We start from the raw sequence: 23,275 nt of genomic DNA on the forward strand, positions 1-23,275 counted from the left end.
ATTAGTCCCTAGATTGCATGCTCACTGTGCGTAACTTTTGGAGCTTGAAAGCAAATTGTACGAGCAGATTGTCCTGCTCGCATCCGACATACTGTTGTATTTGCAGGGGATTGATGTCCCTTCTTGCTGTTACTCTAAAGGAATGAGGACATGCTCTGCTTGTGGCATTATTTCTTGCCCCTCTCAGCTTTTCTCTGCAGTGCTGATGAGCTGCTTGAGGTTTATATAGCCAGGGCAATGCTTAGCAACAGGAATTACATAGCAAAACTATAGATTGAAAATCTGTCCATGTGGGATTTCTGTTGAAATTTAAGTCCTAAATTCTCCTTTGTTCTCTAGGGTGGAGGGCAGGACCTGGTACACATCTCATAGGGGGCGGTTATGGATTGCAGCTACTGCTAAAAGACCTTCCCCTCAGGAGATCTCTGAACTGGAGGCCACCTACAGAATGCTGCTTCGGAAAGGTGAACTTCTCTCCTTGGATCTTTGTATTATTTGGTACATTGAGCCACGTAATGAGCAGTGTCAGAAAGCCCTCTCTGCTGAGCAGTTATTACTGCTTCACTTTTTAACCTTCTGTTCTTGAAATTCTCTTCATCCTTTCTGCATTTCATCAGCTGAATGGGTACGGCAGCAGACTTTAACTCGTCCTTAGACTGGTCAGATACTCCAAGCACAAACACTGACGAATTGCACCTGACTTCCGTGGTCACTTTTAACAGCAAAGGACTTTATTTTATTCTGGGCTCATGCAATAAAACACTGAGTGTGTGCGTGAAGTGGCTTGTGCTTCAGCCTGTTCACAGTGATGTTAAAGGCTTTTCATGTGCTCTGACCTTGTGGGAGTCAGGATGGAAAAGCTGCAGGTTACCGTGGTGGTTTTTTCTCACGTGGGTAGGTGAATGAGGGTGGCTGCACTGCACACCTCTTTGTGCAGTGTTCCTGCATATCGCCCAACTTAAAGTCATGCAGCGTGATTGTCTTCTCCCTCCTCAGAGCAAGGAGCTCTTCCTGCACTACGGGCTCCTTCTGTATGTAATTCTTTCTCCCAGCCCTCATCCTGTCATGGTGAGGATCCTGAGCTTTGTTCTGTTCTTGACCCTTCCGCTTCATTTGCTTCAATGTGCAAGTTTACTTTGTGAAACCTCTTGCTGTGCTTGGAAGCAAATGAGTGTCCCTTAAGATCCCCCCCAAGCTATCAAACTGACACCGGTAAAATGAAGCATCAAAGCCTGAGAGCAGGGCACACTGGTGAAAGTCCCCAGCCCTGCACGTGCCAGGCTCAGGATGTGTGAGGAGAGCTCTGCACACCCTTTAACTTTATCGGCACATGTGGATTATGACAGAGCCCTAGTGCTAGGCTGTCCTGGGTGGTGTGCTCTTTCTCCTCCAAAAATGGAAAAAAAAGAACTACGAAGTGTTAAAATTGCTTTGTTTTCTTGTGCTTCAGAAAGTACAAGTGCATGGAAGGAGGGAAGGGCGCCTGGGGATTGGAAGGACCCCAGCTGTGTGTGTAGGGATGTGGAGCCCTTAAAAGATGTTTCTTTTGATGCAGATGTGGAATTTCCAAGCGATTATCCCTCGGGGTGCCTCCTAGGCTGTGTGGACGTAACTGATTGTTTATCACAAGAGCAATTTAATGAGCAGGTAAGTACAGCAAATAGAGCTCTACAAGCCTGCATTAGCAGCCAACTTTTAAAGTAGTATGGCTCGCTTCTGTGAGATGCTCTAGAGAAAGTAGTGAATAAAAATCTTAAAGCGCGATGAGAGAAGACGCTGCTACCACGTGGTCCCATGTGGCTGACCAGCAGCTGTGCAAGGTAACGTGTTTCAGCAGCGCTGGAAGGGCGCGGTGGGCTAACAAAGGCTCGGTCTCCGGCCAACCTCTCTGGCAGTGGGACGGTTGGGTTGGAGCTGGTGTCTCTCATACCGTGACACCCTTCAATTAGGACTTGAAGCTGTTTAATTAAACCAACACTGACTTGAGAGACCGTGCTGCAGTGGCTCTTGACAGCTGTTGCTTCCCTTGCTGCACGGACAGATGTGCCCCAGAATGCTGTGGCTGTGACGAACTGTGGAAAACGGGCCTGTGTTAATGTGTTTCTGGTTTTCATCCTTGTTTGGCAAATTCAGGGAGCTCACATCTCACGTGGATGTGACTTCTTGTAAAGCACCGATTGTTTCTTTTAAAGAAACTTCGTGGGATCCTGACGGGAAGAATGGCTCAAAGTTCTGCCCAGACAGACACGATAACTATGCTGATCTTCCTGTCTTGGGGAGGACTCTGCACTAGGAAGGGTCAAGTACCTGTTCGGCTGGTTTTGGAGGACAGCAAACCACTCCCTGAGCGCGGCCAGCAGACTGCAGTTATTACAGGGATCTGTCGACATCCTGAGCCCCTAGGTGCAGCAAAGGGGGGAAGCTGGAGAATACAGTGGGTCAAGACACCCAAGGGAGGTTTCCGTGGGGTTTCTGCTGAATGAAGCAGGTGATTTGGTGACCAGGGACACAGGTACGGTTGAGGCTTCAGCGACGAGGTCTCCCTGAGATCTTGTCCCTAGCGGCAAGGTTCAAGGAGAACGATGGCTACCCGTAGTGCAGGGGTGTTGTTAGGAATGTCTCAGTCTCAGCCTGTACAGGGCTGTGTGTGCTGATGGTGTGCATCCAAAATTGCTGAGAGAGTTGGCAGATACTTTTGTGAGGCCACTCTTATCTTTGAAAGGTTATGGAGATCGGAAGAGGACCCCAATACCTGGAGAAAGGTGAATATTACATCCGTTTTTAGAAGGGGCAAGAGGGGATGATCCCAGGCACTTCAGGCCTGTCAACTTCACTTTGGTCCTTTGAAATTGCTAGAGCTCTTGTAATGGCTCCTGGAAGCCATTTTGGAGCACATGAAAGAGACTGGGAATAGCCAGAGTTGATTTACCGAGGGTAAATCATGCTTCATTAATCTGACTGCCTTCTATGATCAAACGGTTAGAGCAGTGAATGTCTTCTACTCTGTATTTAGCAAGGCTTTCTGTGGGATCCGCTGCAACGTGCATGTATCTGAGATGAGCCATTACAGCCTGGGGAGGTGGAGTGCCGGGGTTAAAAACCGGCTGGGCCATTCAGCTCCGAGTGTGGTGGATGGCGTGTAACCTCCCTGGAGGCAAGCTGCGGGTGGTGTTCCTTGGGGTTTTTTCCTCAAACCTCATGTTTAATGGATTTAGCAGTGGCCTGGGGGCAAGGTGGAGTTCTGGAAGTAGCAGCATCCTGGGCTGCATCAGCAGCAGGATTACGGCCATCAGAAGTGATTACTCCCTGGTGCTCAGCATCATTTAAACCGCACCTGGATTGCTGTGGTTACAAAGCAGGCTGATGAACTGAAGTGAGTCCAGTGGAGGCTTCCGAGGTGGTCGGGGGCTGGAGCATGTGCCCTGTGAGGATGGGCTGAGGAAGAAGACTTTGTAGAGACCTTCCACTGCCTACCAGGAACTTAGAGGGACAGAGCCAGGCTCTTTTCTGATGTATGTGACAGGAGGATGAGGGCAGAGGTTGTAAGTTGGAAGATGAGGTTTCAGTGTGACTTAAGAAAACGTATTTCCCAGTGAGAGCAGGCCTTGCCCAGAGAGGCTGTGCAGTCTCCACCCTTGGAGGTTTCCAAGACCCGGCAGGACAAAGCCTTGAGCGACCTTACTTGAATTCAGCGTTGACCTTGCTTTGATCAGGAGGTCCAGAGGCCTCCTGGGGTCTGAGTCTGTTCTGTGATGCTGTGACTTGCCTCCATGCCCCAAATCTGGAGCTGCTGCTTTCCTCAGGGCGCATTTTATTACCTTACAAAGCCTGTGCTAGTACCACGCACAGCAGGGCTGTTCTCAGTGCTGCATCGTGTCTGTTCGTTCCGCTGCCCCTTGTACAGCTCAGGTTTGGTCTGATGGGAGTCACCAGACACCGACACGTAGGACTTGGTAGTGAACAAGACTGGCTTTTGAGAAAGAATAAATGGATTATTTGGGCCGGAGGAGGAGAATGCACCGGGCTGGTGGGTGCCTTCTAGCCATGAAGAGTTGGAGAGGCATCAGTGGTTGGGGGCTGTTCCTCGTGAAGTGCTTTTCTGGCCTTCCCATAACCCGTGAAGTTCTGTCAAGCAGAAGTTACGAGAGATGCCTGGAAACTACAGATGAAGAGAATATTTCTGGTGAGGCTGTGTCTCTGCTCATTCAGGGGCAGTTTTCTCAGGAAGGGGGAGAGGTTAGAGTACGAGCAGCAGAGGGAGCATTGGGACTGGATTACAACAATCCGCACATCTTTGGCCTTTGTATGGGAGCAAACCTTGGCAGAGAGAAGAAGAAAGGACACTGGGGTCAGTGTAGAATTTTTTTCCCCCTGTATCATGCGCTATCAACCACCATCCCTCCTCTTCCTTTGTGAGATTGTTCTTTCGGCATTGGTAAAATGGCAGCTACAACTTCTAAAATCTTGAAATCAAGCTATAGGTAACTAGTCTTTAATCTTCCCACAGAGAAACCTCACAATAAATAATGTTCCCTATAAATTCCTCCGAGTTTGCTGACACAATTTGGCAGCAGAGGTACTAGGAAAAGAGTAGCATATTCCAGGAGTGCTGTTACGAGGCCTACAGGCAAGAGGTTTTCTTCTCTCCTTGGTGCCACAAAGCCATGGCACATGCAGGTTTATATCTCACCAGCTTTTTGCTGCTCCTACATTGCGAATTTTTTATAATTCCTAATTTGTTGTCGTCTTTGGGTGCTTTTGTAAATCTTTTTCCCAGGCTCGCTGTATGCAGCGTTCATTTCTCTAGCTTGTGAGATTGAATTCAGAGATGCGAGCATCCTTCTGAAGCTGGTTTTTGAGAAAACGTGTGTGTTTTTGGAGTAGCATGAGCAGCAAGTGCATCTGAAAGAAGCTGAGATTAATTTAATTGCAAGTGCTAGCAAGACGAAAATGTGTGCAGCGCCAGCTCAGAAATCCGAGTTGGATTTTGCTGGGAGCAGGAAATCCCTGTTGATCACACTGATGATTCAGCTGAGGTTCATCAGCGAGCAGCACCAAAGCCACTTGTCAGCAGCATAATCCAGCAATTTCTTGTGTATGAAGACTCCTCCGAGCTTCTGGGGGAGCAGGAAAGGAGAATGTTGTTTTTTCCCCCGCTTACAGCATGCAGAAACATTGCCAATTTTCTCAAGACCCGCAGTATGTTAGCGGGTAAGTGACGTGGTGCAGCACCAGAGACCTCTCGGAGATGAAGCCACAGCAGAGCTCTTTTCAAGCGCTGTGCTTAGACTCACACCTCTCCTCTTTGCCAACTTTTATGTGAAGCTTCTGCGTTTTCCAGAAGAAACCATTTCACAAGTACAGGGCAAACCACATTTGTGGATCATACCCACCAGCTGAAGATGAAATAGTTTCCTGTCGTGCTCATTGTCTGTTGATGGTGGCCTTGCCTTTTTCAGCAGCCGCGGGAGTTTGTTTTGACTCTTATGACCATTCTTTCCCATAAGCAAAGGAGACTTTTCCTGGTCCGTCCCTCCTGCGACTTTTCTGTTATTTCTCCGTCCTTTTGATGCTGTCATCTGCTCCCTGTTTAGTACCATCTGCAGATTTAATTTCCTTGCTGTTTGCGTCCTCTGTCAGGTTGTTAATGAAGATGTTAGTGGCACCCTGCTAGTATTTTTCTATCATTATCATGGTTTATTTTTTTTTTTAAACACTTGTGCTCAAAAAACGAAATCAAGCAATGGTGCCTCTTTTCACAGAACGCTGCGCCAACAGAGTCGGACCAAATCCCTGCCCCGAGAGCTTGCCTTATTATTAGGGACTGGTTGTTCATCCGCATTATTACCGGGCACACGCGTCTGGCCTCGCGTAACCCCTTTGGAGGGGTCTGCCCTGCAGCTCTCCCCTGTGCACAGTGTTTGAAGACAGATTGACTTTGTTGAAGTGCTCTGCAGATCTGCAGGGCTGTGCGAAAAGTGATGACAGAACAAGATCTCATGCAGTAGCTGGCAGGGAGCAGAAGACGTTTTCTGAGGAGAGATGTCCTTGTGATTAAAGTCAGCATCATGTCAGATGACATTGCCCTAATCCCAGTTGTGCTACTTACTGTGTGGACTAGTTAAATCAGCTCCTCTGGGTGTCTTTCCCGCGTGTAAAATAAAGCACTGCTTCCCTGTCGGAGATTACATACACCTAATTTTGTAGCTCGAAGCTGTGCTCTGATCTTTGGATAGAGGCTGCTCTTGGAGCTTGGGTTATTACCGAGTAGGAGAGTCCACCCAGGGCACTCGGCGTAGCTTGCTTTGTGCACGGGGGAGTGGAGCAAAAGCTGCTTGCTGATTGCAGCCCACCGCTGAGGGCGGGTGGTTAGCTGGTGCCAGGAGATCCTCTGTGTGGCTCTTAAATCTCAGTATTTCCAGTGGAGCTTTAGACATCTCGCACCTCCTTGGAGTGCCTTCTGGACTCATTTCTGAACTCATTTCCTCCTATTAATGGCAGCCACCCAAAAAGCCTTGGTTCAGATCAGAATGATCCCTTTGTTACGCTTTTCAGCGCGAAAGGTGACCTGGAAACTTTTCCCCTGTCAAGACCGGCGCGTTAACGACCGCTTTTCCTTGCTGCGGGCTGACGTCACCGACACCTCGAGCAGAGCAAGGAGCTGCCTTTCTTTTCCTGCATTAGGTGTCGGTGACTTCAGCAGCGGTAACTGGGGAAACACGGGATGGTGCAGGCAGGGCTTGGCAAGAGTCTAAAGCGAGCGCAGAATGATTTACGTTTATGCTGCTTTAACGTGCTCTGAAGTCCACGTTCATTTTGCTAATGACTTTGATCAGAGAGGCTGTGATTTTAACTGGAAAAAGAACATTTCCGTTGCTGCTATTTTAGTAGCTGATAGGTGTGTTTGGGCTTATTTTAAATGCAGGCACACACAGATACTGATACCTAGCGGTAGCTATAATCTTGGATTGAAATATCAGGTAATTATGTTTGACGGGAGTAAAGTGTTTATTTTTCATTTTGAGGTGATCGCTTAGTGTCCTAAATCTGCACAAGGGAACATGGCGAAGCTATTTTTGTGCCACGAGATTGCAACTATCATTTAAATAGGCTCCTTCGTTACCCCCTCAGGAAATTTACATTTAATCTCTTGTCCTCCTCTTCCCTCCCCAATGAAAACAGCAGCAGAAAAATGAGGCTTGGGCGACGAGTGTATAGGGCTTGATTTAATTTCTCCTCCAGGAGTGAAGAAGGGAGGTAGAAATGTTCTGTATTTAGAATCCAGAAGGTGCCTTTTAGATTATCTGCAGATAAAAGAACAATAGCACGCTCGTAGTGTTTTCCCAAGAAATAGGTTAATGAGAGGGAGAAACATGAATGCGTACGCTGAAGTGTACTTTGGAGAACAGCATAAATATGTAGAGATTTAAGTGCGACTTTTTACGAGGACCTTCTCCCTAATGGAAAGGCTTCCTAGCACGGGCTGCAAGCGAGACAAATGTTTTGTCTTGCAGTGGTGTGGCTGTCCGGCGCGCGTTGGCAGGAAACACCTTTGCTCGCCCCCGCCAACGGGATGTTTGCCTTCTGGTTCCCGAGGCTCGGTTATCGCACCTCTGCCAGTGCGTGGTTTTTAGCAGGGTGTCAGGGTTTTGAGGACTCGATGAGGTTGTTACAGAAGGAAGGATATCTAGGCGGCTGTTAATGATTGCAACCGACAGAAAGGCCTTTGAACCTTACAGGTCCCTGAGTTCTCCTGAGCTGAATTTGTCTCTCACGTGGAGCCTGATGCAAGATCCAGTGGTGTTAGGCATTAGTCTGGCTTGCAGGGCCCTACAGGTGACGTGTGTCCCTATTCAGTTTCTCACTGTACTTCCTCAAGGCATAAAGCACCTCTGGTTCTCGGTTATAGAAGCAGAGCCGAGTAGGCATGCAGCTGGTTTGGATTATAGATGGTAAGAGACGGGGGAGTTTTTCCGCATGTGAAGTGCTTTGGTTTTCATCAGAGGCTGCTCTAATGCTCCAGCTGCTTTGCATAAGCCAGCAGGTTTACTGAGGCCACTGCTCAGTCTGTTAAGATGAAGGAGAGATTGTCACTTGATGATGATTAATTTAGGAATGCATTAACATGCCAAAGAAATCGAATGATAGAGGCTAGCTTGCCCTCTCCTCTGGTTTCATAGACCCTAGGGAAAAAAACGAAGCCAAGGCTGAAGCATATGACTTAATTAATGATGGCTGTGGACTTAGCCTCTGCTACCATTTTTAACAAACTAGTCAGTGATCTGGGAATTTTTTTTCTATCAGATGTGGTCACTGATACTTGCCTTCTTCTTGCTGTTTGGTTTTTATTAATCTTGAAACCAAGTATTAGATAAAATCGACCTCAAGCCTGGCTGCTGCTCAGGTGCCCTGCGCCCTGGCTTCCCAGTCGTAGTTCCACTGGGTTGAGCCGTGACCGTGCTGCAGGTGGTGACACTAAATGGGTGGGGAGGGCGCTGGCAGCTACAAAATACAGCTGCTGCCGTAGGCCTGCGAGGACTACACTTGCTTCAGCTCTCTGCATGGCATCGATTTCCTAACAGACCGGCCGTTGGGATGCGTATCTTGGTTCTGTCACACCTTCGACCGTGAGAGGCGGCGCAGTGCTGGTGTCAGAGAATCGATTGCACAGGCAGCCTGCCGCCGGCGTCGCGCCTCCTCGGGGGGTAGCAGCAAGGGTCACGGTGGGGAGTGGCGGTTGCTGAAATAAAGCAGGGCAGGGATGTGGACGCTTTATCTGCGCAGAGCTGTGTTCACCAAAGTTAGATTTTTCAAAGTTCAAATAATCTTCCTCACCTGCTGAGCTTGGCTATGCTGGTCTTCCATAAATCAGAGTTTCAAAGCGAGGGGTAAGGATTTTATGAAGCTGATTGAAAATGCCTGGCTGCATCTAGCAGGGTGCAGGCTCTCTGAGTGGCTTGAGCAGAAGCAGGTGCCCTGGTTTCCCCTCACTCCCCCCGGCTTTGCCTCTTTCCTCCTTATTGCTGTGGTTTCGTCTGACAGCGTGAGCGGTGGGGCTGCATTGCAGCTGAGGTTAGCCCTGCCTCCACGGTCCCTTGGCACAGGAGGATGAAATGGTTCTTTCAGCCGAGCCTATTACACCATGAATATTTTTCCAAGTCCCCCCAGTTTCCCCCGATGGTTGTCAGGCACTCTATAAATGTCTCGGGCCCTACTTGCGCTGCCTGTAGGTTTACCACGGGCGGGTGCTCTCTCGGGCTGAGATTTGAGCCGCAGAAGGGTGTTGGTGGCTCTGGGTCCTGTGTCGCAGGCTGGCTCTGGGAGAGCAGAGGGGATGTGATGTGCCCTGCCTTTGCTGGCACTGCTGGGTTCCCCGGGTCTCCCTGAGGACCGGGGCCCTGGCAGACTGCTCAGTGCTTAAAATCGAGTGCACCAGAACGAGCTTAAATATTAAATCTACATTTCAAAGTCCTGTTATTACATTTTAATTGCTTCCCCTGCCCTTTGAATCAAAGTACAGCTTGTGGTGTAGAAGCACAACTCGAGCCGGGCTGGGAGGCGGAAAACACCCACTGGATGGATCAGACCGTCCGGGGGCAGGATCCTGCGGGGATCCCAGCCTGCCATCCCTGCTGCCTGCGCATCTGCTCGCCTACCAGCCAGGCATGCGAGGGGCAGAACAGGCAACAACTGACAGGCATCGTTGTGGGAAGAAGGGGAAAGGAAGGCAGGCTAGCAAAATTCCTTGTGCATTCTCATGGAGGGAGCCTATGCCAGCACATTATCTGCCAGCAGCAGATGTAAGCTCTCAAAAACAGCAGGGAGGATGTTGACTGCAACAATGCATCAAGGCTGTGGTTTGTAACCTCAATAGTAAGGCAGTTAACTTTTTTTTTTTTTAACAAAGACATTTTGATTGCCAAATCCATAACCATTAGCAGCTGTGGTTTTGAGCTGTTCCTTCCTCACACGTTGCAGTCTAGACCTGACAGGCTTTCAAACAAAAGTTTGGCTGCCGGCTTTTGTTTTTGTTTTTTGCCATCCTGCTTTTTTCTTTTGCCTCTTCTCTTGATTTGGATCAAACGTGGCTGAGCATCCCTCTTCTAAGCCAGCCTTCCCTGCTGTATCGCTGCGGTGGTCTTTGCCCAAGAGCTGCGTGCAGAGCTCCTCAGGTGCCTGTTCTCAAGGCTGCAGTACTGGATGTTTCTGCCTCAGGCTATAAAATTTGGCATTTCTAGAAATTTGGACCTGCTTTGGGATTTCTGTTTAGGAAAACGTTGTGTTTGTCATGGGCCAGAAGCCTGTTTGGCCTGGGCTGAGGCAGTGGGAATGGGTCCTTAAAAGACGATGGCTGAACGCTTGCTGAAAGTTGGAAGCGTGATGCAAGGCCCTGTTGTGAGGGAGATCAAAACTCACAGCAAAGCACTTGGTCTTCGGCGAGCACTCCGCAAAACTGGCCTCTGGGAAGAGGCCGCACGGAGCGGCGGCAAACCCGCGTCCCTTGGCTCAGGTGATGGCTCCTGCTGCCAGTCGGAGCTGTCTTTGCTGTGCCCTCGAGCGCTTCAGCGTGCAGGCTGGTTTGCGAAGATGGGTTAGATAATCCCCGAAAGTGACCGTCCGTGTAACGAGGCGGTGGAGACGACCGCTGTCAGAACAACAGATGGGGAAAAGCTGCTTCAACACGCCTGTCCTTGGACAAGCGACAAGGAAGGACGCCGCTGGGGCTGTCTGTCACTGAAGGCTGGACCCGCACGCAGCGGGAAACGGGGGCATTTTTTTTTTTCTTGGTGTTAAATAACTCCTACCTGCTGACTGATCGCAGGGCTGTTGGCTGAGCTTCAAGCACTGGATCCGTTTTGTCTGCAGCTGTACCTCGGCCGCCCCTCTGCAGCCCGCAGGAGCTGGGAGCAGGGCGCTGGGTTATGGCTGGTGGTGCACGAGCTGGAATCGGGGAGTTTGCAGCGCTGGCAGCTACACAGCTAGCCAAGTGCCCTCGCTCTCGGCTTTGAGGACTCGGTTTCTCCCGAATCCTGCAAGCACAGGGACTAGCGTCCATGCCGCGAGCGCTGCCGTAAATGCCCCCATTTGGCCGCAGCAGCCCTGTCGCTTGCCAGGAACTACTGAGTTTCTTTTCTCTCTTTGCAAACCACTAAAGAAACATTTTCTAGCTGGATGGTGAGCAATTTCCCTCCGGAGAGGAGGAGAAAATGGCTGTTTAGTAGTTAATTACCTGTTATGTTAGTCTGACAGCTATGAAGCTTATGAGGCATGAAAGAAGAGTGGATCTGCCTTGCCCACAAATCACGAGGAGAACGGGGTGAAGGAAGTTGCGCGGAGGCCGGACGCGCTCGCGGACCTCCCCGTGTTCCCCCTTGCAGGCACGCGGCTCCGCGCTCGCCCTCGCCTCCCGGGGAGCGCTCTGCTTCCTGCTCCCCACGCTCGCGCACGGCCCAGCGGCTTCTCGTAACTCTTGGAGCGCTCGGGGCAGAGCCTGGTGCGTGTTCCTGCCTGCTGGGGGAGGCTGATTTATTGCTGCGCGCGGGCCTGGTTACGGCAGCCCAGCTCTTTTGGAGGGACACCGTCTCTGCCAAGATTTTTTTTTTTGGTCTTGAATGTGTTTTACGGTGAGGAATAATCAAGCGCTCTTGCCAACACATGGGTTCTGCTCGCTTTTATTCTTTCCAGACAGCTTTGCTTTCCAGTGCTGCCTCTTTTATTTTGAAGCTCTTAGGGAGCGGCGGGGGAAGCGAAGGCCAGGCCTCGAGCTGGTGTCCTGGACCAGCGCTGCCTGGCAGTGCCGGCTGCGTTTCCCTCGCCGCGCTCCGTGGAGGCACGCCAGGAAAATGATTCACCCGTTTCCGCCGCTCACCCCGCGCAACGCCTCCGTCCCCTCGCTGCGACCTCCTTCTGGCGCTCCGCTGGGGTCACCCGAGCGGCCCCCCTGCCCCGGCGGCCGTAAGATGGAGCGAGGGCAGCCGGCCCGGCGGGACTACAGGTTCCAGAGTGCAATTCTTCACCGCCGCGCTCCGGCGAAGCCGGGCTGCCTGCCGGGGCCTGCACGCGCTGGGCTGTGCCGCGGCGCTCAGCGAGGAGAGCAGGCCGCATTGCAGAGCTCCAGCTTTGAGGCGGGGGGGAGGACGCCGGCGCTGTTTCCACGCAGTATTTTTAGCCTTTGGTCTCCTGCGCGGCTCCTGTTTGTTTCCTCCGGCTTTTTGTGTCTTAATAAGAGTGAAAGAGGAGCTTGAAAGGTCGCCAGCGGAGCTGCCGGGGAGTGCTTTTGCTCTGCGCTTTGTGCTGCGCAGAACCTCTGCTCCGTCGCACGCGGCGCCTTTGTTCCTGCGTTGGATTCACCGGAGCAGAGCTCATCTAGTTAGCGACGGCTCTGCTCCCCTGGCACGTTTTCCTCTGCTTGCTTCAATCCCCTGCCTTCTGTTCCAGGCGCTTGGGATCGAGCAAATGCAGCTTTAGGGAGAGGGGTGAAGCAGCGGGGGGCAGGAGGGGTGCGAGCGGGTCGACCCGAGGGCAGTGCTCCTGCGGGTTCCCAAAGAGCCAGCGCCCGTCCTGCCTCGCCTGGCAGCCAGCTGCTCGCCCCGGGGGGGACAGGCAGCGAGGGAAAAACGGGAGGAAAGCGGGGATATCGGGAGGAAAGCAGGGGTATCGGGAGGAAAAACGCCCAGCGGGGTCTGGGCAGCCCTGCATGGCACCCACATCCAGCTGGGGAAAATCGGGGGAAAAAATAGGTACCTTAACAGATTGGTGGGGGGGAAACTGCAGAGAAATAGGATTTTTTCTTTGAATGTCAGAGAGGATGGGTTCATTTCTGCGCTGACTCTGAGCTCCTCCTTTGCTCTTTGCTGTGGGCTGTGGAGTGGGGAGGCAAGGCAGGCCTGCTGCTATTTCTGGCCGTGACAAGCTGGTGATGGGAGATGAGGGACGGCGAAAACAAAGTGTAGGGAACATTCATTAGCAATTATCCCTGCCTGCAGCCTGATTGGGGTGGCTGTTGGGGACATCTGATAGCCACTTAATGCATGTTCAAAGCGCTGGCTCCAGAGAGAGGGCGGGCGCTGGCGGATCTGGTGGCTGGCTTTTGGAGGAGCCCAGCGCACAGCTCCCTTTTCCAGCTCGTGCTCAGATGCTCCATTTAACCTCGAGCTCTGTGTGTGTTAAGCTGCCTTGAGATCTGTTTTTTGTTGTTGTTGTGTTTTTTTTTTTTTTTTTTTTTTCCTCCCTGCTAATCTCTTCACAGCTAGGATCTTACAAACCTGTTAGCAGCAAATGGGAGCCTGACGGGCGTGCTTGTGGCTGGGGTGAGCGAGGAGGGCGGTGGTTGCGCTGACGCAGCCGCATGCGGAGTGTGCGCGGGGCTTGCGACCGCGCGGAGACGTGGGCTGGAGCAGCAGTTGGCAAACTGTGCCTTGCTGTTTGCAGCCCACGGCGCCCACCGGCCTCCCAACAGCCATGTTGCAAGCCTGCTACGAGGTGGCAGAAGGACTGGAAGGAGACCAAATTATTTTTTACGCTGTCGTTACGTTGTGCAACCCCTTTCTGGCTTATCTGCAGAACTGGGGGGTGGGTTTTTTCCCTTTTTGAGGGGCAACCTGGCCTCTGGGCTTGTGGAGAGCCTTTTTAGCCACCTTCTCCTAAATGCTGAACTGATTTGCTGCAGAGGCAATGCCAGAGCCCCGGAGTACTGGCACCTGTCTTAACACATTCACGATTGATATGACGAGTGCATTGGGAAGGAACATCCCCATGAAAACTCCTGGTTGGGTTGGATCCTTGGCCTCTTGCAGTGAGGGAGTGCAGTTTGCCCTTTCTCCTCACCTTGGAGTTTTATTTAAAGAAAAAAAAAAAAAAGCTGTTGCGTGCCCTCTTTACCAGGGATATGCTCTGTCTCTTTTCTCTGGCGCTCTAGATTTGGCTTTGGGCCTTTTCCTACACGTCTCACGTTCGCTGAAGCGCTGATGGGCAGCAGTTGCTGTCTGTGGGCCCTGGTAGTTGGAAGTTGCCTCCTTACTGCGTTGCAGGCTGTAGACTGTCTCGGCTGACCTCTTGCAGCTCAAAGCAGAAGCGTTGAGGGGTCAGTTGTTGGTCCAGAAAAGCTGCACGCAGTTGATAAAAACAGTAGGATGGAAATCCCATTGCCTCGGGGAAGTGTTTTGGGGAGAGGGAGGAATCAGGGTATTGTTTGAGGAGGAAATTGGATGGGAAGAATTGCATAAAACTGAACAGAAGGGGAACTTTCTCAGCGTGGCCAAGGAGTGTAACTGCCATTAAAAGCCATCCAAAGTGCCAAAGGCACTTTGAGAAACAAGTTTTTTACTCATTAGGCACTTGGGCAGCTGTGGAAAATGTAACAGAGACAAATGTATGTGTTCCACAGCCTGGTGCCAGTGGCTGAGATGAGAACACAAGTCAAGCAGCAGTCGCCGATAGGAGCGGCATCTTCAGAGCGTGGCGGGTGGGAACTGATTTCCTAGCACCGAGCTAAGCTGCGGGGAGAGCCTGCTGTGCTGCCACAACGTCTGTCGTGGGCCTGGTGCTGGCTGCACAGGATAACCTGGCGCTGGTATGGTGGGGACGGTGCCTACAGATGGCTTCTTTACGTTGCTCTGCCCTGGGATGGAGACGGCACAGTGCTCCAGGAGGGTGCTGGTGGGGGGACTAAATGGCAGGTGAGAGATCTCAGGTAGGAAATAGGAAGTGCTCTAGCAACCTTTGGGGATGAAGTCCATGGAGGTAGCTTCTAAACACGTCAAACAGCAGTTACACCTGCACCAGGTCGAGGCTGTGCTCTAGGTCCCAGTGGTGCACGTGGCAGAAGAGCGTTTGGCCGTTTCTCTGTTTAGTTTGCAGGCAGGCATCTCAAGAGATGCAAGGGGCCCTGGCTTTGCCAGAAGCCTCCCTAACTTTCTGCAGGATGAATGAATTGAATCAACTTGCCAGGGACCAGCGAGTCCCTGGGACGTGTCTGTGCACCTGGGAGCAGGGGGAGAGCGGGGCCTGGCCCTTCGAGAGGCTCAGCTGCCCGTGAAGGCGCAGCCCCCGTTTCTCCACCTGAGTGCATCTCGCAGTAAGCAGATGAAAGGATGACGGCTTTTTCTTGGCCCCAGGAGGCAGGAATATTCCGCCTTTGTTGCTCACCAGAATGGGGCAGGAGACTTCTGGGGTAGGTACAATAGGGATCCTGAGGTAGGAGCCCCTCGCCGAGGCGCTGTTCCCTGCCTCCTGGGGGCGAGATGCCAGAGGAAGGGCCGAGGCTTTTAAAATGCGGGACACGGAGGCTGCGCAGATTTGGCACGCGTACAGAAACGTACCCTGGGAGAGGAGATGAAAGGCTGTGGCATGGAAGCGTAAACCCAAGTCGCAGCTGTGGCATCCATCTCGGCCTTGGGGTTGGATGGAGCTTGAAGCGTTTGGAACTGAAGGTTTGAGCCGAAGGTTTGAGCCTGGGTTTGGATGAAATCTGTCAGCGGAGAAAGCAGCCTGGCTGCTACTTGGCTGCCAGTGCCTGGCTGCATGTTGTGAGGATATTCCCCACTGGGGGGGCCTGGGAGAGGTGCGAGGGGACGCTCTGCTGCTCAGGTCCACCTGGAGGGATTTGGGAAGTCACTGCAGGCAGCAAGTCCTCCATGGCACGTCGGTGCTGGGCCTGCAACCTGGCTGAGGAAGCCGTGGCCGAACCACGTGTCGTGGTGCAGGGACGCGCCACCTCTGTCACCAGAGGGTTTGGGAGGGGGCTGAGTCCCCCCAGCCTGACGGGGTGAGCTTCAGAGGCCCCGCTGGTGTGGGAGCTGCTGGGGAAGTCGGATCCCTGGCTATGAAGAGCGACCAGTCGCCCGTGTGATACCGAGAGCAATAAAGCCGGGCTAGCATTTCGCACTCACCAGGCGTTGGCCGGGGATATTCACATTGGCGCTTTGTAACCTTCCAAGATCCTCCCTCCCTGCAGATGGGAAATGAAAATCCTTGGCATCGGCGTGGAGCCATGGAAGCAAGTCAAGTAACGTGGCTCAGAGAAAAAAAAAAGGAAGAAACCTGTCCAATGCCAGATCAGTGCAGCAGGGCGTCTGCAAGCTGCACAGATGAGTGCAGCTCATTCTCTCCCAGCGCGGGTGTTGCACAGAGCAGTTAAGTGCGCGTACATCTCTCTCGCTCGGCGAACGTGGCCCACGCTGTTGTAAAATGAGGGGGCTGGAAACACTTTCCAGTTGATCCACTCCTAGTGTCAGGCTTCTGTAAATCTCCCCTAACTGCCGGCAGCGCTGCCAAACCCTGCTACAGCGCAGGAGAAGTGGGTTGCTCCCTGCTCTGCTCTCCATGCCCAGCTGTTCCAGGGCAAATCCAAACTCATCTTGGCAGGTCTGTGAGAGAGGGAGAGCTTTTCAAACACTCAGCCTAGAAGTCATTTGTTAGTAACAAATGGGGGATTTGCCAGGACACACTGCTCCATCTGGTTTGGCATCCTGTCCCGTACACCAGCCTCAGCGGATCTGCTCGAGGAGGGCAGGGGAGAAAAAGGCAGCTTTCCCGTGGAAGGGAAACAGCTTCCCCCGCCTGTTTCCACAGGGTTTCCTGGGCTGGAGCTCCATCGTTGCCTCACCCGGAGGGGCAGTTAGCACGCCTGTCAGCACAAGGTCTGCGACTAGCGGAGGGTCTGAAGGGACGGGTGGTATTTGCATTTTTTTGTTACCGTTCTGCATTTCCCTTCTAACACCAGCGAGGTTGAGCTGCATCCAGACAGGACTTCCAGGCACTTCTCTCACCAAGTGTTGTGTTTTTTCCCCTTTCCCTGTGGTTAACGAGAGAAGCGCTCTGTTTACACTCTTCCTGTGAAATTCCCTGATGTTTTCACCACAGTGAAATCTCTCAGGAGACCTCTGTGTGAGTTCCTGTCCCGAGGTGCCGGGCCCAGAGGAGCCAGCCTTGTCGCAAGCTGCGTGAGGGCGCCGGGGCCGAGCTGTTGCTGTACCACGAAGCCCCGTTTTCTACCCGCTGCTCTTGGTTGCTCGCCCGTTAGATGCAGATGGTTCTCGAGGGTCGTGTCCCGCAGCAGGACGGTGCACGCTCTCCAAACCAGTGTGGTTGGACCAAGCACGGATCCGCTTCGCGGGGAGTGGATGGGGATGTATCAGGAGCTGGGAGGGCTGCTTCAGCCCCGGAGGTTGCTGCTCTTCTGGTGGTCATCGCCTCGTTGGGCTGGCTGGCCAGGCTGCTTTGGCTGAAGCGCCGGTGTGCTGTTTGCAGTCAGCTGGGGTTTAGCCACATCTGGGAGTGCGTCAGGCTGAGAATCACTCGTGCTTGTTAGAGCCAGCACAAAGCAGGCGGTGAGCCGGCGAGCTTGGGAGGGCAGAGCCTTTTAGCGACAGCCCACGCGTTAGGGCAACGTAAGCCAAGTGTGAAACCACACCTTTAGGCAGCGGAACGCAGGTCTGTGCTGAGCAGGGCGAGGGAGTGTGCAGGGATCTGCTCTGTGGGCAGCTCCAAACACGGGGCGAACCCCAGCAGAGACAAAATGAGAAGGGGCAAACCTGCAATCGCACCGCTTCCATTAAAAGTTCTTGAACTGGCTCAGTCAGAGCTGGCCCAGCCTATATATAGCTGATCTCTTAAATAATGGCTTGTCTGGAAGCGCTTCCTTTTGTGCCGCTCCTGACTGCGGAGCTCTTTTCACGCCCGCTGCAGTTTGTCTGACTGTTTGGTGTGTGTCTGTGTTTTGCAGTATCCGGATTTGAGCCAGGAGTCTGGGTCTCCATTTGTCTTTATCTGCACTAATCCCCAGGAGATGGTTGTGAAGTTTCCCATCAAAGGAAAACCCAAAATCTGTAAGTAGTAAAGTCTCCGCAGATGCCCCCCTTGGCCTTTCTTGCCTGCTCTCATCACCACCTCTGCTTGCCTTTGCCATATGAGTTCACAACCTTTGCCCCGCGCTCTTTGATCTGTAGGTGTTTGTTTAATGATTCAAATACATCTGTAATATTTTTGTCTTCGGTTCCCCTTTCCCCAGATGTTGTTTCCTTCTAAATACATGCCTCTTCCTGCCCCTGCCAGCACTCGGAATCAGAGTGCTCACGTGCTCTGCGGAAACGCGTGTCTGCAGCTGATCTGCGTCTGGCACGAGCGCTCAGAGCCCGGGTCAGGATGCGAGGCAGAAGCCTCCCTTTATCCTCACAAGAGGAGGGGGGCGTGACGATGCTCAGCCCCGTGCTGGCTGCTCGCCTTCCTTTCAGAGCCGCCTGTGAGGAGGTGAGGGCCGGGCTGAGGCGGCGAGGGCTGCGGGTCCAGATGGATGCGCTGCCCCAGCCCAGCCGCGGGCCGGCGGGCCGGGATGTCCTGGCAGAGCTCGCGGGGAAGCGCCACAGCATCTGTCCGCGCTCTGCTTGCCAGTGTTGTTAGTCCCTTTTATGAGCCACCAGCCCTCCGCAGGCTGCCAGTTAGTCCTGCCCGCTGCTGTAAAAAGAATGGAGGAGGGAGGCAGCAGCTGGGGAGTCTGCAGTCAGCTCCATCCTTATTAGCAGCTTCCCCACCACACAGCCTGGGGAAGGCACCGTACATGCTTTCAGGGGATGTGAAAAATTAATTTGACAGGCTAAAAGCAGCATAAGCAGAAATAGTCTTGGCTGTTTGTTTAGCAGAGCTGATGGCTGGGTTTTCTTTCTCATTTGCAGCGTGGTTCTCAGGGAGTAGTTATCTAGTGGCGCAGGAGCGGCAGGATTTCTCAGGACTGGTTAATAAGGCCTTTTGAAGCACAGTGTGGGTTTTTGTGTTGTTTTTGAGGTGTTTTTTTCCCCTTCTCCACTCACAGGAGCACCGTTCTCCCACGGCTTCGATCTCTCCCTGGGCGTTGGGCGTGCACTTTCCCTGCAGTGGTACCGAGCAGGTGGAAGGGCAAAACGGTTTGGTTTATTCCCTGGCTTTTGTAGCAACATCTGGGAGGTGCATTCAGCCGATGGCAACAAACAATGCTCGGTGATCTGCAGCTGCAGAGCTCATGTGAGGGCTTGGATCTTGCTAGCGGCACTGTCCTCCCCCGGGGACAGGTCTTTTCCAGCGCGCCGTGAGCAGTCAGGGCTGTGCTGAGTTATTTGGGATGTAAATGTCTTTGCTGCGGTACAACAGCCTCATTGCTGGAGCAGCTGCTGCGTCCTTCGTTTGATTTTCATTTTTTTTTTCAGCTTCTCTCCACTCTCATTCAGGCTCTGGCCACCGTGCCCCTTCCCCTTCACATCTGCCTCCGTGGAGCTGGCTGCCGTGGCTGAAGGGGAAGCGGCTGCATCGTGCGAGCGCGGGGCTGGCTGACTCCTGCACGTCTGCCTCCCTGGGTACGGGCGCTGCCTGCCCCCCGTCTGTCACATCGTCTCCTTTGTGTTGTGACAGTTTCCTGCTTGGAGCAGGATCAGCCTAACAGCCTGGAAGGAAGCCGGCTGCGCTCGCGGCTGCCCGTGTGGCCCGCTCCCGCTGCTGGCCGTGCCTCCCCTGCCCTCTTCCCGACAGGATCTGTCACCAGAGCGCGGGAGCTGCGGCGCAGAGGTCGTGGAGCTGCACGTCCCCCTCCGGGGGAGACACAGTCGTTCGGGTCATGCAGGCAACATTCAGGACGGATGGGGGAAGGAGCGGGGGAGCCTTTGACCTTTCCTTGCGGTGGCACACTGCTTTACCAGGAGCTGGCTTCGCATGCGACCCGGTCCGAAGCGTGGCTCTCCGAGCTGGAAGCGCCTGCACCGGCTCACGTCCCCACCTGAGCTCGCTGGCTGCCCCAGTCTCCTTGAAGCCTGGCTCAACCGTGACAAAATGCCAGTTTGTCTTGTTGGGAAGCCAAGCCGGAGCGGCTTTCCTTGCCAGATAACAGCATGGACCTCACCGCAATGACATCTGAATGCTTCTCCCTTGCAAATGAGTCGTTTCTAGCAGCCCGGGGAAGGAAGAAAGAAACAGAGCTCGATTTGCTGCCAGGGTTATTGTTTGCGTGGAAGGGATGGGCACAGTGCTTGTGTCACATTTGTGACCATGGCTCTCCCCAAACATGTCCCTGCTTATTCTCAGCGTGTGAGGACAAAGCTCATCCGTGGCTCTCGTGGGAGATTTCCTTGAATCTGGGCAAAGCTCTGCCTGGAGCAGCGCTCCCAAAGCTGCCTTGAACAGAGCCGATGGCTGGAGGAGCGTGGCAGTGAGGCTGGGAGAGGGGACACATCACGGTACTGCCTGCGAGATCAGAGTCCTTAAATCACTGAGCGTAAAGAGAAGGGGGCCCTGGGGCCGTTGCCTTATTTTTAGCCTTTTCTTAAAGGTTACCCACGTGACGTTTTATCTTTGCCAGCTGATAGAGCAGAGGAGCCTACTGATCACTTCTGGGACCCGGGAGGAGCAGGCAGGCATGCTAAGTACAAAGCTAACAGCTCTGGACGTGACAGAGCTTTGGCGGTGGGAGACCAGAGCATGGAGCGAGCACGATCTCGCCACCTTGCTCCTGCCACAACCCCACGGTTTGGTGACTCGCAGGTGTGACGCGCTGCAGCCGGACGCTCTGGCTCGGCCCCGCTGGGTGCGGGGTCTTTTGCTGATTATTTCTGATGGCCGCAGCAGCGCAGAGGGGTTTTGCAGGCACCCTGCTGGGAGCTGCAGGTTGGGAGCTGCCGCAGCGAGGCATGGGCAGCACCTGGGTCCTGCAACCAGTTTCATCCCCAGCCACAGCCTCGTGTGGGCATTTGCAGAGCGATGGCGCGGTGAATTGCAAGTGCTCGCTCATGGGGGGGGGGGTTGCACGTTTATGGTTTCTGTATTCAGAGAGGAGCAAGGCTGACCCGTGACTCAAGCTGAAGGCAGGAGGCAGGTTCAGGGAGGCTGGGGGGGTTGTCCTAATGGGATATCACCAGCAAAGCGGCTTTGTCATCTGCCTCCCCTGGAAAAAGCGCTGTCAGGCTCTGCAGAAGCTAAAACGAGAAGTTTTCTCAGCGTGATGAGAAGGCGACGCTCTCTGACTGGACGAGAGCCGTTGTCTCTGGCCAAGTTTCTGCTTCTCGTGGCACGCTGGCATTTACCAGCAGCTTTAGGAGCCGTGCCCAGAGGTTTGCAGCCCGGGCCATCTCATCCCCTGGAGCTCCCCTGGCTGGGCTGGAGCTGGGCTGGAGCCCGACCCTGCTTTGGAGAATTTGAGTCTGGGCAGGGAGAGGAAGGGGCCGCTCCCCGGCAGTAGCGCGCCACCCTCCCCGCCTGCTCGCTGTGCCGTGTCCCTGCCACGGCGCTTGTCCCTGCTCTCTGCAGGCTTCCTTCGAACGTGTTGACACGCATCCTGGGGGCGAGCAAAGCGATCGCTTTCCTCCTGGATGTTAATTTGCTCTCCTCCTTGCTGGAGCCCCCCCGGCGCCTGTGTGCCGCGCGCTGCCCCGGCTCCCGTGTCGCGCCTGCGGAGGAAAGCCATGGCGGCTGGAAACGCCTGGCTCCTCAAGCACGATAATTGAATGTGACAGCGACACACTAACTAGGAGACCTCGCTGCCTCCAGCTGATTTGCAATGCAAATAGCATTTAAAAATAAAGAGTGATGAGGGTTGTTTTTTTTTTTTTCTTTCCCCCCTCTTTACAGGGAAGCTGGATTCAAAGATCCATCAGGGAGCAAAGAAGGGGTTAATGAAGCAGAAAGCGGGGCTGTGAGCTGCCCCCTTCCCACGTGGGGACCACCACTGGGATGCCACCCGCGGGTGCTGCCGTGGCCCTCGACTCTGGAAGCAGGTGCTCGCGGGAAGAAGGATCCGACGTCGCTGTTGGGTATCGCTCTGGCTGTTGTACTTGAAAAGCATTAAAAGGAGAAGTGCTTTCACCAAGCTCTTTCCCTGCCCAGCGCCACGGAAAGGGGTGGGTGGGAGATGGAGCTGATGCGATGACACATTCGGGTGCTGGCGTCTGTCCCTGATGGGGACGCGGCAGTCCCACGGCTGGTCCCAGGGAGTGTGCGGGCAGCGGCCAGCTCGGCCTCCAGCCGCCGTCCCAGCCCATTGGAGCTGGCTCTGTCCCGGCTGTGGCAGCGTCCTGCTCCCTGGGCAGCTCGGTGAAGAGACAGCTCGTGCCTTTTGGCTGGACTGGGACACATGGTGGCACCGGCCTCGCAGGACAGCGTGCCATGACTGCTCCCAGGTGCTTGGCAGGGCTTGCAGTGCTCGATGGCTTCTGCTGGGCCAAGAAACCACGTGGGGCTCACGGGATGGCTGCAGCCAGCTGTGACGCCTGCGCCCTCCAGCCCCACAGCACATCAAGGGGTCGGGGGCGAGAGGTGGGCTCTGGTCCCCACCTGCTCGGAGGCTGGGTGCGTGAGGCTGCCAGCGGGAGCTCCCCCTTGCAGCTCCTGGTGCCTTTGGGCCGTGCCCGGCCGTGCGCCTCTCTCCAGGTTTGTATTGAAGTGGCAGCTCCCTGCGAACGCTGCTCCTCCTGCAGCTGCACGTGCAAGTGAAAAGCCCTCTGCGCCTCGCGAGCAGGATTAATCCCCCCCTTTCTTTAATCCTTCGCATTCGGCAGCTCCCTGCGTTGACGTGCCCGTGCTCATTACCCGTTCGTGCTCTCCGGGCTGCGCGCCCCAGGTGCCACCTTGGGGCCCTGCCCCACCGTGCCCTCGCTGCTCCCAGGTCCCGGAGCCCCCCTGGCTCCAGGGGGTCCGAAGGCACCGCGGAGCGCTGCTGCCGGCCCTCCTCCTCCGCCTCGGGGACGCTGCTGAACCCCTGCAAGGTGCCCCGGGGGAGGTGACCGCTGCCGGGAGGTGTCCTCTGGCCCTTCTTCTGCCACGGCCGGGGGCTGCAGCTCGCGGACGTGCCCCGCGGTGTGGCCCCACGGGTGGCGCCGGGGTCCTCCTCTCCTGGGGGCTGGCCGGGGGTGCCCGGGGTCGGAGCTAGTGGGACCCACGGCTCCCGCGGGCAGCCGGGGCCGCTCAGTGAGAATTTCTCCCTCCTGCCCTCCACCTCCCCCCCCCCGGCCTGCACCCCCCCCCCCCCCCCGCCCCCCCCCCCGCCGGCCGCCCCCGCCCCCCCCCCCCGGGTTTGGGGGCGGCCGGGGGGGGGGGGGGGAGGGGGGGAGGGGGAGAGGCGGGCAGCGCGCTCCGGCTCCGGGCTCCGCGCTCCGGGCTGCACCGCCGAGCCGAGCGGGGCCGAGCGGGGCCGAGCGGATCCGAGTGGATCCGAGCGGAGCCGAGCGGGGCCGAGCGGAGCCGATCCCGCGGCCCCGCGCCCCGCCCCGCCCCGCCCCGCCAGGCGGACACCGGCGCGGCCTGCCCGAGCGGCGCGGCGCGG

The 23,275-nt window shown here is 54.6% G+C and overlaps 1 protein-coding gene across 2 annotated transcripts in view; it reads left to right on the forward strand.

Moving 5' to 3' along the window:
* Positions 1 to 21,823, forward strand: part of TRIP4 (thyroid hormone receptor interactor 4) — a 32,027-nt gene extending 10,204 nt beyond the window's left edge. The window contains exons 10-13 of one of the 2 annotated variants that reach the window (XM_035336067.1): positions 340 to 464; positions 1,556 to 1,647; positions 17,726 to 17,828; positions 21,586 to 21,823. In XM_035336067.1, the coding sequence (XP_035191958.1) occupies positions 340 to 464; positions 1,556 to 1,647; positions 17,726 to 17,828; positions 21,586 to 21,653 (388 nt within the window). In that variant the 3' untranslated portion in view covers positions 21,654 to 21,823. Of the gene's footprint in view, positions 1 to 339; positions 465 to 1,555; positions 1,648 to 17,725; positions 17,829 to 18,010; positions 19,571 to 21,585 lie in introns of those variants that run through there. The other variant, XM_035336068.1, reaches the window with a different exon arrangement.
* Positions 21,824 to 23,275: the final 1,452 nt, after the last annotated feature.

The sequence above is a fragment of the Oxyura jamaicensis genome, chromosome 10 (assembly GCF_011077185.1).
Source record: "Oxyura jamaicensis isolate SHBP4307 breed ruddy duck chromosome 10, BPBGC_Ojam_1.0, whole genome shotgun sequence".
NCBI lineage: Eukaryota > Metazoa > Chordata > Aves > Anseriformes > Anatidae > Oxyura > Oxyura jamaicensis.